The 15,967-nt window shown below is 33.0% G+C and overlaps 1 protein-coding gene across 10 annotated transcripts in view; it reads left to right on the plus strand.

Moving 5' to 3' along the window:
* The window catches only part of LOC121381142 (vinculin-like), an 84,863-nt gene that overhangs the window by 46,829 nt on the left and 22,067 nt on the right, over nucleotides 1-15,967 (plus strand). For 4 of the 10 annotated variants that reach the window (XM_041510293.1, XM_041510294.1, XM_041510298.1 and 1 more), the window contains 6 exons: nucleotides 70-161; nucleotides 896-1,013; nucleotides 2,978-3,130; nucleotides 7,269-7,316; nucleotides 8,948-9,064; nucleotides 14,731-14,846. In XM_041510293.1, coding sequence (XP_041366227.1) covers nucleotides 70-161; nucleotides 896-1,013; nucleotides 2,978-3,130; nucleotides 7,269-7,316; nucleotides 8,948-9,064; nucleotides 14,731-14,846 — 644 coding nt within the window. The remainder of the gene's footprint in view (nucleotides 1-69; nucleotides 162-895; nucleotides 1,014-2,977; nucleotides 3,131-7,268; nucleotides 7,317-8,947; nucleotides 9,065-14,730; nucleotides 14,847-15,967) is intronic. The other 6 variants (XM_041510295.1, XM_041510296.1, XM_041510297.1 and 3 more) reach the window with 6 other exon arrangements.

The following is a 15,967-nucleotide window of genomic DNA, read 5'->3' on the forward strand; positions in this document are numbered from 1 at the left end:
TTTTTGTTGAGTGCGTCATTAAATAAACCATTTCCTTCCTTCATCACTAATATTTCATCTTCCTTTCAGCGATTACTCCAATGGTCCAGAACGCCAAGGCTGTCTCGATGAACCCACGAGATTCCAACGCTGGTACCAACTGGAGGAAGGCCAATCAGTCGGTAGGCAAACTGAAATATTTCTAAACTCATAGCTTAGTGATATACTTAAATATACTTGGTCCATTGTAAGTTTACTCACTGCTTAAATTTGAAAACTTTAGACTACTTGATTAATTATTGACAAAACCACGACGAGATAACCAATTTATAACTTCTACACATATATTTTTCCTTAATGTTTTTATAAATACATCAAATAAAGTTCATATTTGAATGAGTTTTTCTAATTTTTATGATGTTTTAGATCGGTTGATTTTGATTAAAATTAGGCAAAAAATTTAAAAAGTTGTGTTTACTTCCGGGCATTTGTGGCCAGCTGTCCAGTATTTGTCCATTATTCTCAATAACAGTGGTTTTCTGACCAGAAGTGATTTTAAAAATGAGCTACGATTAATATCCCAATATTTTGTGATTTTCGTTGTTGGTAAAACAATCAAATTTATTATCAATTTAGTTGTCACAATCAGCTATCAATCCCTGGCGGGAAATATGAATTGGGGAATGTACTGTATACAGTTTACAGTATGTAGTCAGGTGGTCAGGTTAAGAACCAAAATAATTAATCAAAACATAATATGAACTTTTAATGCTATTATTATTAACTATGTTTCTAATTTAATTATGAGGATTGTCTGTTATTTCTTTTACGTTCATCGCAGTATGAACCCCCAAAATTATCTGCACTGATAAGAAATAACGGATAATCCTTAATTAATGTATCTCCTCCTCTACAGCTGATAACTGCCGTTGGTGGAGTGAGAACTGCTGTCACCGTCCAAGCGAAGGATAGTTACTACGGCCAGGGGGATCGCTTCCCGGAACCTCCCGACATGAGGCAGCTCCACATCTCAGGTAACCATAGCAACACGCTGTTCAAGTGTCAAGTGGTGGTGTTTGGTTTTTAATGTAGTTAGAAACTGTTTAAGGTTTGTTTGCTCCTGTATTGTTTACACCCGTAATTATATTTACACCATTCAGTTACTGTTTACACCTGTAATTTTAATCTTAAAACCTGTAATTAATGTAGAAATTTTGAGTGATTGTGCTGTTGTTTTAATATTTTATTATAATCCTCTCGTATTTATCCACAAGGTTTTACTTTAATATATATATATATATAAAATTATATTATTGTACTGTGCAGTGGGTTGTTTTGTTTACATGTTTACTTAGTAAATTTTTCATATTCCAGTTGTTGGCTGCGCCATATATCCAGCAATGTATACAGAACATTATATAGATTGTATATATCTTGTATTTCACAACAATATATATATATATATATATATATATATATATATATATTGTTGTGAAATATATAATGCATAGATTGTGTATAATGTATCTTGTATTTAACTGCTTCAGTAATTTTTTCTTTTTCTTTTTACAGTTAATTAAAAAAAAAAAATGAACACTTTTAAAAAAAACCCTATTTTTTCTGAATTTTTAGTACTCAAGGAATATATAATATATATAATATTTTAAGTTTAGGAGGCAGAAAAGGTTTGTGAAAACACTGTCCTAATTTTAATTGAGCAGTATAAACATTGTGAATGCTAGTGGTAGAATAGTGTGTTTGCTGATGGTGTATGATTGGATGTGGGTGTAAGTGGTTGTGTGTCGTCTTGTACGTCTAACAAACTTCATCGTTAACTCATCTCATCACTAGTTCAAGATGTTTTACTGACGAATTACATGTGCAGTTTATTAACTCAAAGTAGTAGGTTAGGGTTATTCCAGAAGTGATGGAGGAGGAGGTGGGGTTGAGGATTTTTGTTGTTGTTGGACTGTACCTGAAATGGGTTTAGGGGAAGTGGCAAGAGTAAATGCTGTTAAAGGCTGGCTTACATCGTAGTTGACCTACATTTGTTTCTTTGATTTTTTTTTTATTAATATGTATTTGAAAAGAGTACATATATTTTATTTTACCCAATATGAATAGAGTAAAAAAAATAATTACCCCCCCCCCCACAAAACCCCCCTTCCCCAAAACCCACAACAAAAAGCCCACACCTACCTGATCTAATTTTTTTAGCATCTTCACGTAATGACCATTCTTTTTCATTTTTTTTAGGCCTTAACTAAAAATTATTATTTTTAATTAATTGTTTTTTTGTCTCCAATTTATGGCTATCTAGATATAATTCAGTTACAATTATAGCAAAATTTCTATAACAACAAATATGGTAGCTACTTGAATAAGGTACATGTTCATTTAAATTAAATCTATATTTGTAGGCAGTACTTTATTGGTCATTGGGTACATCAACTTCCATGAGACCCTGTCTCTTTAATTCTTTTATCTGTATTTTCTAATACTCTTAGATCGATGGTCACAACTAAATGATGGAGATGCCGAATAGTCGCTGATTATACAATGAATTGAGGGGTGCAGGTGGCGGGTGTTAAACATTCTTTTCCTGTAAATCTTATTCAGTAAATAAATTGCTTTTGAAAGATCACTCAAATGAAAAATAAAATAAATTTCAAGACCCTCAACTCCTCATCTGTGATAAATTATTTCTGGAATAACCTGGATTAAATAATAACTAAAAAATTCTGTAGCTTTGTTGGAGGTTTTGTTTTCATTTATTTATTTATTTATTTATTTTATTTTTATTTTATTTTCTTTATTTTCTTTATTTATTCTTTATTTATTATTTTAGGTTTTTTTTGCTATACATAATTCCGTAAAACAAATTTCCCCAAAAATGTTTCTAGAAAATGTCACCTTCTGGTATATTCTAGTAAGATTTCCCTGTGATCCAATTTCTGGTTGACTTGACATAAATGATAAACGTGTGCATCCATTGTAGCACCGCTGTGTTTTGCCGACTGTGTGCCAGTGCATCACGAATCCCCGATTCACGAGATTAGCAGCGTCTACCACGCGCAGCCACACCAAGTGCTGTGTTCGCCGTACACGCTAGTCGTGGATAGCGATGTTGGTAGATCAGTGTTAGCCAGAGGTAGTCAGCGCTCAGGCAGCTTTTAAAGAGTTTTATTTTACTTTATTTTATTTTTTTGCAATGCTCTCTTGTTTGCAGTTTGTTTGCTTTCTGCATGGTGAAATTTCCCCAGTTATTGAAGGTTTAATGTTACGCTAGTATGTTTAAGAATGAAGTTTAAACATGTTTTCCATCACAGTTTCAACCATTTTTTTTTTAATGGGTTGACCTTTCTGATGGTGGTGCATATTTTACAGCAGAATTTGAATGATTCATTTTACCATCATTGCTTCTGTCATCTCAAAATACACCGGTGTATATACCGAGATCCTCTCACTGTTCCAAAAATAGAAATACGACATCACTGCTCTATGACTTATTGTGATTTTCAAGAAACTTCAAATCAGAATCAGAATCATGTATCAGATTTTAGAATCATGATATCTTGAATGAGTTCACACTTTGCCTCTGTTGAAGGTCAAGGTCACTATTACTAAAAGTAGAAAATTGACGTCACCTTGTATATGATATTATTTTTGAAAATAATAATAATGAAAAAAAAAAATGTTTTAGATAAAATCAAGAACAGTGTTACGTTTTTGGGCTGTTGCATGTGACTCTGACCTCCCAAATGTATGTGATTACCTTTAGTATAGCATCTGGGCACTTGGTAGAATTACTGTTATTAGTTTTTAAAAAACAATACTGGAGAACAATACATGAATAAAATTGTCTTTTCTTCTTTTCTAATCCTTAATAAGAAATAAAGCCATAATGTTACAAATGAGTACAGTTGTGATTGTAGGAAAAACTGATGCTATCAATTGGAATCTGGTCACAATAATAATTATAACATTTACTACCATCAGCCTCGCCGGTTAAGTGGAGCTGTCACTCTCACTGTCCATCTCTCACCTGAAACTAGGTAAAGGAGAGTAATTTTTAACTTCCATTAGCTTGTGAATTTATATGGCATCAAGGGGCGGGATTTAGCTCAGTTGGTTGATTGCTCGCCTTAGGTGCATGTGTCAGAGGATTGAATCATCTTGGTGGATCCATTCAACTGATTGGCATTTTTCTCATTCCAACCAATGCACCACAGTGCTGTCCTGTCTGTGAGAGAAAGTGTATATAAAAGATCCCTTGCTGGATTGGGAAAAAAATGTACCAGGTTTCCTCTGATGACTATGTGTCAGAATTACCAAATGTTTGACATCCAATAGCCGATGATTAATTAATGTGCTTTAGTGGTGTTGTTAAACAAAACAAATTTTAACTTTTAAGTTTTTGAAATTTCCATCAAAGGTTGATACTAAGTACTTTTAAGTAGTATCAGGAAGTAAATTTAGTAACTGGAGACATCGTACCACCAAACTAAACCAAACTGCTAGAAGATTAGTATTACAGTAATTGTAATCGCCTACAGTAATTGTAATCGCAGGCATGGTATTTCTCATGAAAATCTGCAACAAGCAAAGAAATACTCCCTCCAAAAACAATCTCCAGAAAAAAATAAAATTGATTGCATGTTTATGGGGGGTATTTTCCTTGTGTGAATGTGGTATAAGTGCATCACTGGCTATGCGAAAGGAAGAGAAAGTGTGGTGGCATCTGTGTATGATGGAATTATCATCCTCTTTGCTTGGCATGCGTATTCACACTAAAAAGGCACTTTCCTTGAATATATTAGTACCAAATCTCCAGTATCCTCGCAGTGGCAAGTTTAATTATGTGCTTCCAGCTTGAGATAATATAATTTTGACTGCATGTGCACGGATGAGGAGATCTCAAACGACTACATCTGACTGACCTGAAATCAAAACTACCAAACTAAACATGCTGTGATCACAGTCATTATGTCCAGTGGATATTCAAACAAAGCCATGGTACTTTAAATTTAGTCTGACCATGCTTAATTAAATCAGTAACTTAATTTAATTAATGTTTGTTTCCTGAAAGAGTACATGTATGTATTAATTGGTATGAATATCCATTGTGATAGTAACAGGAATATTCCTTCATTTTTTAGACCAAGTGTCACAACTGTCAAAATTTAGACCCTAATAACCACATTTAAAAATGTGCTGGGCTGTTTTTAAACCTTTTCTTTCCTTTGTACTTGTGCATTTAAACCTGCAGGTATTTGAATGGCTGACAAATCGGGATGGGTATTATAAGAATATTTATATCATGATATATCACAATTTTTATGTAGGGGTGGGACATAGCTCAGTGGTAAAGCACTCACTCGATGCGTGGTTGGTCTGGGATCGATCCCTATTGGAGGGCCCATTGGGCTATTTCTCATTCCAGCCAGTGCACCACGACTGGCATATCAAAGGCTGTGGTATGTACTACCCTGTATGTGGGATGGTGCATATAAAAGATCCCTTGCTGCTAATTGGAAAGAGTAGCCCATGAATTGGCAACAGTGGGTTTCCTCTCTTAATATATTTAATATCTGTGTGGTCCTTAACCATATGTCTGATGCCATATAACCATAAATAAAATGTGTTGAATGTGTCGTTAAATAAAACATTTCCTTTTTTTTTACTTTTCATGCATTACTGCACATTAAAAGATCTTGGTCATATCATATAGGATCATCAAACCTGACATGCAAGTACAACTGGGGATAGTGGTGTTTTGCGTACTATAACTAGGTCACTGCAACCTACTTCTGTCAGGCATATTATGTACATGTATGGTACTCTTTATTTCAATTCTATGAATACAGTTAAGAAAACATGTTGGATAAAACAGATTGGGGTTTCTGACAGACCATGAACTTGAAATATAGAAAATGCCAAGTGTATTGGGACAGATAAGTTGTATCTCAATACATATTATTTAAATTTTGATAATATATTGGTAATACCCATCATACCACGCATTCCTGCTAATAAAGACTCCAGATTCAGAAAGTGGATACCACTTCAAATTTGAGTGCATTGGTTTGGGGTTTAAATTCCAGTATTTTAGCTGTCATGATTAATGCTAACAATTATAGCAGAGATTAGACATTTTTTTTGGATCATTACACAACAGATTCACTGCTGTATTTTACCATGTTCCATTCTTTACCCTAATCTTGGTTTTCTTATCTTGTTTCCTGTCAGTTGAATTAACATACTAGTTTCCATTAACTAATATTGTCATTCTTCATTTTGTGTCGTCGTTAACAGAGTGAAATTCATGTTGTCATAACATCTCTCAAACTGCCTGGAATATCACATTTGAAGACCTAGTTTGTGTATTGGTTAAGTATATAATGTAACTAAGTTTGTAATCCATGTAACTACATGTGTATATGTGTACGTAGGCATATTGGTTATGTCTTGGGATTTTCAAACAACTGAACCTTGTAGGTTATTTTCTCACATATTTACGAGTATGGTATATTAATATTGCATGAATTGAAACATTGTATTAAGACTAAAAATTTACACTGTTAAAACTCAAAATTACTAAATTCAGTATCATTTTAATACATAAATAACTGTGTGCAGATTAATTTAGTTTCGTTTATTAAATAACATACCTGTATTTATACAACATATATGAAGAACCAATGAACCATTAAATTTGTTCATTAATATCAGCTACTCCTTAATAGTACTAAATATGGTGATGTTTGTACATATATTTTATAAACTTAACATGTTCATTAAATTGAGAGGAGGATTTTCCATGAATTATCGCCACATTAAATGGGTTTGTGTTTTTTAAGTTAGGGTTAAGTGGGGTTTTTAATTATATGCATCATCAAAAAGATACCAGTACCATACTTATTTCAACAATATTGTTTTGCTTCCAACCTGATACCTTTTTAAAGCTGTCTATTCAATTATGTTAGGTTGGGTTTTTTTTTTAATTAATTAATTAAAAAAATTAATTATTATTGTTTTTGTTTTGTTTTTAAAGCATGATTTTTAAAAGGAAAAAAACATTTATTTGAAAATCCCTGAGTGGTCATTGGGGTGGTTTGCTGGGTTTTGTGGAAAATCTTTTTCTCTCAATTTGAAAGTTCTGTGAAAGCATGTTGTGCTGAATTAAAGTTAAAATGTGAACGTGTCATTCATTGGATGAAATGTAGTGACCTGAAAGCTTGTGTTATTATGTATGAGGTTTTCTGATTGGTCATCATCATTTCTGCCAGTTCCAGATGAGTACAGCGCCAACGGCCCCATGTGCAACCAACAAGAAGGTACCCTTACTACGTGTCTCATGACATCACTCATTACATCACACCATTCAGTGCCAAGCTCAGTTTAAAACACACATTTCAGTCAGTTAGTTTTTACTTGCATTGAGAAAGTGATAAAACCTATAATAATATTGAATGGTTCATTTAATTATGTTTAAAATGAATGTGTATACAAGTGTCTTTAAGTTGGTAGTCTTTGAAATATGTTTTTCAGTTCCCACAACTGGTATATCAAAGGCCATGGTATGTGCTTTCCTGTCTGGAAAGTGCATAAAAAAGATCCCTTTGCTGCTGTTAAAAAAATGTAGCAGGTTTCTTCTGATGACTGATTATGTGTCACAACTATCAAATGTTTCATACCTAAAAGCCATTGATTAATTAATCAATGTGCTTTACTGGTGTTGTTAAACAACACACACGTTTAACTTTTTCTCTTGTAAAATTTGTCATTAAAGACATAAATAAAAAAAAAAAATTTAATATTTCAAATAATGTTTTCTTATTTTTCAATATGATTTATGACCTTGGCACTGAATACATACATGTATTATTTGTGATTTGATTTTTAATATTTATGCTTTACGTTATCTTAATTTTTTACCCCTTGACTTAATGTATTGGTTTGTTGCTTAATGATTATTTGTTATTTATTCCATTAAGAGGGTATCCCATGATGCATTTACGAAGTACCATGACAATAATACCGTATACATTCTCGTTAAATTGAACATTGTTTAACCTGTGAATTTGTTTTGAGGAAAATTAAAATTTGGTAATATCTTATTGTCAGTTCAGTCACACTGAAATATTTTTGATCAACACTTGTCTTTAGATGCAGAAATATTCAAATTTTAAATATCTGTTTATGCAAACTGACTGCAACTTCATGCGAAGTTATTCATTTTTTATTAGTACATGAAGACTTCCATTTTGATTGATTCCAGTACATGCAATTTGTAACTTAGTTTAATTATGCTTCTATATCTGTTATAAATTTTATTGATTTTAATAAAAGTCGGTATACATATATGTCATATTGTTATTTAAAACAAAGATGTTGATTAGCAAAATTTTCACAGGATTTTTCTCCCCCCCCCCCCTTCATATCTCAAAATAAAATACCACCTTAATGGAAATGAGTTAATGCATCTTTTATTTTATTTTACGTTTCAGTTTATTATTAATTTAGTGTTCCTATAAATTTAACATTATTTTTCTACATGTTTAATAATTATTATATATTGTACAATGTATATTTTTACATGTTCAACTGTATGAAGCAATACTATTCATACTGTTTCAAGCCATTAAATAAATGTTTGTGCTTTACACGTATATACATGTATTGTAACGTGATACTAGTATGACAAAAGCTTCTATATTTATATGCACAACTAATTCTAAATGATAAATGTGTATTTGAAAAATGTACACAACGTTGTAACCATACACCTTAATAATAATCTGTTAAGTGTTTTAACACATCAATGTACTTGTCACTGTATAGCTGCATAACATGTACCAGTATGTATTAAATGTATTAATATGGTGGTAGTTTGTTTCACGTTGTGGCTTCATATGTCTCTATGTATTCACAGCACATTCATCAGTAATGGTATCTGTTTTTTCAGCATCTCTGCGGCAGGACCACTTCACAGACCAGCAGCACTGTGCACCACCCATCCCCCCTCCACCAGTGCCCCCACCCCCCCAGGATCCGTTCAGCTATTATTCCTATGGCGGACGAGGTGCTCATTTCACTTTTGTTACAGTTCTGTTTTTATTTTCAGGCATGAGTTTCCCTGCATGTGAGGTAGGACTAACAAAACATTGCCTGATCCAAGAGTTGCCAATTTAGCCCCAACAGCGTCCAAGACAAGTTGCTAGTGCCCACTGCAATCCTTGTATCTGCATTTTGAAGAAGGGTTTCATAAAAGGAAAAAAATACGCACATATACTGACCTGGGCCCTGTTTAACGAAGTCATCTTAGCACTAACAACACCACAAAACAGTAATAGAAATAAGCAGAATTTTTCACTAGTCCACAGGACAAGTACATCTACAAATCTACTTGTCCATCAATATTTTTACTTGTCCAAATAAGTTGTTAGTTTTATTCAAAAGCAATGACAATGTTTTAGATTTTTTTAAATGAAACAGCATTATACATTCAGGGCTTCTAGAATTTTTATAAAATCCACTAGACATGGGAACATTGATTTTTTAAATTTACTAGCCACGATTAAAAATTAGCTAGCCCTACTTTACATTAAGTTAATACAATTTTACTGAATAATAATAATAATCAGATGTCACTTAAAGATGGTGATAGAGCTTAAGAACACTAACATTGTGGGTTTGGGGTTGGCAAAGGATATTCATACTTACAAAATAGACATAACTGCAACATTTGACAAAATGTTTTCACTAGCCGTCGGGCATGGCAATAGTAGTTATTTACTAGCCCCACTTTGAATATCACTAGCCATGGGAGTGGGGCTACCATAATCTAGAAGCCCTGACATTTTTATTTGTCCACTAGACAACCACCAAGGTACATTTTGCTTGTCCCAGCAGATTATCACTTGTCAGGACAAACGGACAAGTGCTTATTTCGAACACTGCATTAGGTACTTACGGTGACCTTAGTGCTCAGATTGCTTCATGGAACAGGGGCTTGGTGGCATATATTGTTTAGGCTTGCATGTTTAAAAAAAAAAAATGGGGTGGGGGGGGTGGGAGGTGGGGGAGGAGTATTGTGTATGGTTTCTTGGTGGGGTTAGAATACGAAACAAATTAATTTTAGGATTTTTTTCACTGGACCTGGAATTTAAAAAAATAATAATTCAGTTTTTTGGGGATAGAAATACACAAAAGGCCAAAAATGCAGATATGAGCTATGCAAAGGGCACTTGATCAATGAAATATTAATAGCTATGCAATGTCATGTATACATTTAACATATTTGAGCCCAATAATATTGAATGCCGAGCTGTAAATCCTTGAATGCAGGTGGTCTTGTATATCCTCAGATCGATATTCCAATTGAATGGAGGAATAATATTCTCATTTCATTGACGTAGAAATGAAAAGTTGTTTTGCAAACACAATCATGATTCCTTCTTACCGTTTGTGATCATTCGTTTACGACAATTTTCTTGAAAAAATATTTGTTAGTCATATTCATTGCTACAACTTGTTACACATGTACTTATGTGTAATATCAAGTTTTCTGCCACAGGGTATGGAGGGTAAAATTACGAACCCTAAAATCTGGAAAATTGATGGATACATTTTTATTATGTTTAGAAAAATTATAACAAGAGAACTGATACTTAAAATTTGTCAAATGACAATAAATACAGTGTCCAGTATCAAAAGATTTCAAACTCTTAGCCACCTACAAAGGCACTTTTGATCTGTTTTGTTTTTATTATGAACTCTTCAATTATTTTCTCTCATTTTCACATTATGTGCAATAAATGGCTGTCTGAAACAATGTGATATACATATAGCACCTAGTGATATTCAGTGATTTACAGCGTGTGTGGTAATTCCAGCTGGCTGGCAATAAAATGTGTACACCTATTACCTGTACCTGTCTGTGTATATAAATCTTACTAAAACAATGATCCTTTTCTTTTTAAACGAATGTCCCATTCCCAGGCTTGGATGGACTTTCATGCGTTAACATTGTCCTTGCAGATCATCCATAGTTATCAACATTGTCGCTGTTATTATTCATACTTGTAAACCACTGGATGGGAATATTGGTCATGTGCAATTGTAAATGTCCTATATTAGACCAGTGATGAACCATCACTAACGATGCTATGGGGGTGGGTGGGGGGGGGGGGGGGTGGTGGGTGTAACCTCAGCAAGACAGCAAAATCTGACTGACCATTTTGACTGAAATCATTGTGCTTATCCTATGTGAGATAGTATCTCTCATGTTATCTATAACTGCAAATAAAAATGGTGTGGATTATTATGGATGATTATCTCAGTTACTGTATTCTGTATACTGATGGACAAAACACTCTGTTACATGTCACTTTTGTGTCATCGTCACATTCAGAAAAAATGTCTAGATGTTCCCCTATTAACTTGAAAATTATTTTTGCCAAATGATTTGATTTCTGGCTATGTAATGAAACCAATAAATCAGTTTAATTCTCTAGACATGTTACATGTCTTTTGTCCATCAGCGTACATGTATATTTTATAGGTTAACCAGCATTGTAAATGTTTAATATTGTAACTAACACATTTTGTTTTGTTTTCAGAAGCTAATTGCATTGTTGATGGATGCTAATTAGTGAACTCATACTGTGTTAAACTTACTTCGATGATGTTTTTGTTTTTTTAATATATGCCTACAAACTATTGTGATGCTGATGTTGTTTTCTAAACTTTTGTGGAAAAGTATAACATACACATTAATATTTTGACATACAGCTTTTTGTTCACTTATTATTTGAGTATTAAAAACCAAAGGAAACACAATACTTATTAAAATACATTATTAAGAATGAATAATGGACCATTTGTTTACTTTTTGTTGCCGTTATGATCTTTCAAGAATGAATTGTGTTATCCTTTCATTTTTTTAAAATGTGCTTAATAATTCTGTTACTGTAATACTTGATACTATACATGTATAATTTGATGTACATCGAAATGAAAACAGAATTTCAGAACTTTTAAAAAGAAAGAAAAATTTGGTAATAAAATGATTAACTTGTGAAGGTACCGGTAAACTCAGTGCAACAGGTACATGTATTTGTACATCACCATAAAAAAAAATTAAGTGAAGTTTATTTTTCGTAGATATTTTTACATTGAAATTTTGCTTTTTTCTGTTCTATCTTATAACTAAAAAACACCTCATATAGCCATTATATTTCAAATGGACTATATACTGCATGGTATTATTAATATTGAATTGCTAATGATAACATGGAATACATTCAAGAGTGGCACAATGTAAAAAATAGTGGTATGGCTCAAGGTTGCCAGACTCTCCTTTCAAATTCACCTCTGAAGGAAATGTTCACAGATACAACAAATATCAAATATAACCCACCCACCCACAAAAAGTGGTATCTTTGAAAAGTGGTACGGCCATGGCCATACCATCTGCACTGCCTGTGACATCCTTATAAACACACACGCATGCATGCACATATGCACAGGCATGCACACACACATATATACACACAAGGCAACCACCACCATCCCCACAATCATACATAATTGCTAAATATGTTTCTAGACTTTTTAAGTTCACTTTATTTTTATATATAAGTAAATACATTTAACTTTTATTGAAAGACCACCTACCCTTAGATGCCACATTGTTTTTATTCCTTGTAGATACATTTCACCGTCAAAGAGAGCATATACTCCAAATACGCATACACCAAACTATATCTCGACAGTAAATAACGTATGCATGCATTTGCTACATGTATGTTATTTGGGCATGAATTGTTTAAGGGTACTAAACTAATGTACAACCTATATGTATGTATTCAAGTGCACATGCTCAGGACACACACATACATATGCATGCAGTGCATGCACACAGACTAATTTATACATATACATTCACACACGCATGCAGACACACATTGTTATATTGCATGGGTTTTTTCTATTTCCAACTTGTTTTTAACTATTTGGTTTTAGTATTTGCATTATTTAGTCGTCATATTACAATGTATTTTTAAGCTATATGTACATTGTTTTACAGATTTCTATTGACTACATTAATTAATGTTGTTACATGCAGGTTTTAAGATGGACAAACAATTGATCAATTGTTGTGTGATTTTAGTATGGTTAATATACTTTTTAAGTTCACTTTATTTTTATATATAAGTAAATACATTTAGTATGGTTGATATACATTGCTCCTACTGGTAATTAGCCAAATTCAGTTTATGAAATATTGCAACAAAAAGTCTCATTAAATAATAAATAAAAAATGAGTAATAAATGCAAACCACATTTAAAAAAAAATATTCTGTTTTATTACATAACAAGGATAATTATCTGCATGATTTAAAACAAAAACACAATTCCAATTACATTTTAAAAAACCCTGTCCAGTCAGGATAGTTTTAATCAAGCATATTTAAACATCAATCCCTCCATGTTTTATGTGTAATTAACTAAATCGGTCATGTGGATGGACTAATGTAAATATTCTCAATAAGTCCTAATCATTTTAAAGGGCATGGATTTTCATTGTCAGTAAACACATACGCAATGTATTCAGGATTACATTGTTTCATTTACATGGCAAACTAAATCTGGAGCGCTGATGTATTTCATAACATTTCAGTTGCACCTAGAAACTGAAAGAAATATGAATTGGGATACTGATTCCCTATTTTCTTAGAACAAAACAAATAAAATACTACAAGGTCTTGACCAGATCAGGGGCCTAATTCACAAAGCTCTCTTAGGCTCTCTGCTAGACAACAAAGCATCCTCTTTGCATGTCTTTTTGCATTGTCCTGCGATATTAGTGTTGCAAGAGTTTGGTGAATTAGGTTCCAGATGACTTCAACAAGTTGTGTCATTATACAGGGATCTTATATATCCTGAAACTCCTGGAATGTGATTTTAAAATCCAGGACTGGAATGTCCTTCAGTTTTGTGATTTTAAAATCCAGGCCTGGAATGTCCTGGAAATTTAAGCCAAAAAGTTAGTTAATTTTTTTCACATCTACTTTTGTTGTCCTCATAACCTGTCTAATTTCAGGCAACAATTTGTTATAAAAACATTAGCTGATTGAACATTCCATGTCTTGGAAAAAAAATTAAATGTCTCGGGGGGAAATCCCGAACATTTCCTTGAATTTTATGTTTTTTCAAGTGTAAGAACCCTGTTATAATACTTCACATCAGGTGTTATATATATGTGTGTGTGTGTGTTGAGTCTTCACATCAGGTGTTATACATGTATGTGTGTGTGTTGAGTCTTCACATCAGGTGTTATACATGTATGTGTGTGTGTTGAGTCTTCACATCAGGTATTATATATATGTGTGTGTGTTGAATTTTCACATCAGGTGTTATATATGTGTGTGTTGAGTCTTCACATCAGGTGTTATATATATGTGTGTGTGTTGAGTCTTCACATCAGGTGTTATATATATATATATATATATATGTGTGTGTGTGTTGTCTTCACATCAGGTGTTATATATGTGTGTGTTTTCAATCTTTACATCAGGTGTTATATATATGTGTGTGTTGAGTCTTTACATCAGGTGTTATATATGTGTGTGTGTTGAGTCTTCACATCAGGTGTTATAGATATATGTGTGTGTTGAGTCTTCACATCAGGTGTTATAGATATATGTGTGTGTTGAGTCTTCACATCTCGTGTTCTAATTTCAGAAGGAGCTCCTCCACGACCTCCCCTCCCCCACGAGATGGCTCCGCCCCGTCCTCCACCACCAGAGACGGACGATGAGGATGATTTCCCAATACCACAGGCCAACCAACCAATCATGGTATGTATGGATTTCTTCTTGTCTCACTTATTTTAACAGTTACTATACATCTAAATAAACCAACCAATCATGGTATGTGTGGAAATCTTCTTGTATCACCTATAACATGGAATCATTCAGGTGATATTTTATTGAGTTATTTTAACCGTTACTATACATCTAAATAAACCAACCAATCTTTATAAGTGTTCAATATAACACTGAATCATTTTAGACCCCTAAACAACACCAACAAACAAAATGTTTTAAAATAATTCCAATAGATTGTGTCATTGTAAGTGTTCAAAGGTTATTTCATGTTGCTTGTATCATTGAGTGATCAAGCCAAAGAGAGATATAAAACTAGTTCCATTTTAACAGGATCATCAATAAAACGGGATAGCTCTGGATGATCAGAAAATGTCGCCAAATTATGTCAAAACCTATAGCTATTTTCCAACACACTATCAATTATTACACAAATTGTTTTCGCCGAATTAAACTAAAATTCGCCATTTGTTCCTAAAATTTGCAATTGGTGAATTTGACGAGTGGCAGAACTAGCCCTGAATTATAAAACAGAAGCATTAAAAGTAGTTCCAGTAATACAGGCTAACCAATTAATAACGATACAGTGTCACATGAACATGGGGTTTCATATTGTGGACATCGGCAATTCACCTGTATTCAAATTGTTACTTATAATAAACATTTACATGTACTTTTTTGACAATGTAAACAAAAATCTGTATTTAACTGAGATGATCTCATTACTTTTTAGGTACATTTTTAAGGTCATAACAAGTCCCACTCTGGTTAATAAAATACAAAACTGTATAAGTAGCAACAGAAAAAACTAAAATATATAATATAGTTATGTCCACCATCTTGGTTTTTATTCTGTGAAGTGTGTACTAGGATAATGAACCCAGTACCACCCAGCCGTAAGACCACTGGCCTGACCATTGTCCCTCGAAAGTCGATTACAGTATTTGCTATAATAATGCAATTTGTGTCCTTTGTTTCTTGTGAAAATATTTGTAGCTTGTTAAGATTATTTCTAGAAAAGCTATAAGTGCAGTTTGGTGCTACTGTTTCTAGAGGTCGGGTGGGGAGAAAACTAGTCTGCTATCATTGTCTAG

The sequence above is a fragment of the Gigantopelta aegis genome, chromosome 9, assembly GCF_016097555.1.
Source record: "Gigantopelta aegis isolate Gae_Host chromosome 9, Gae_host_genome, whole genome shotgun sequence".
Lineage (NCBI taxonomy): Eukaryota > Metazoa > Mollusca > Gastropoda > Neomphalida > Peltospiridae > Gigantopelta > Gigantopelta aegis.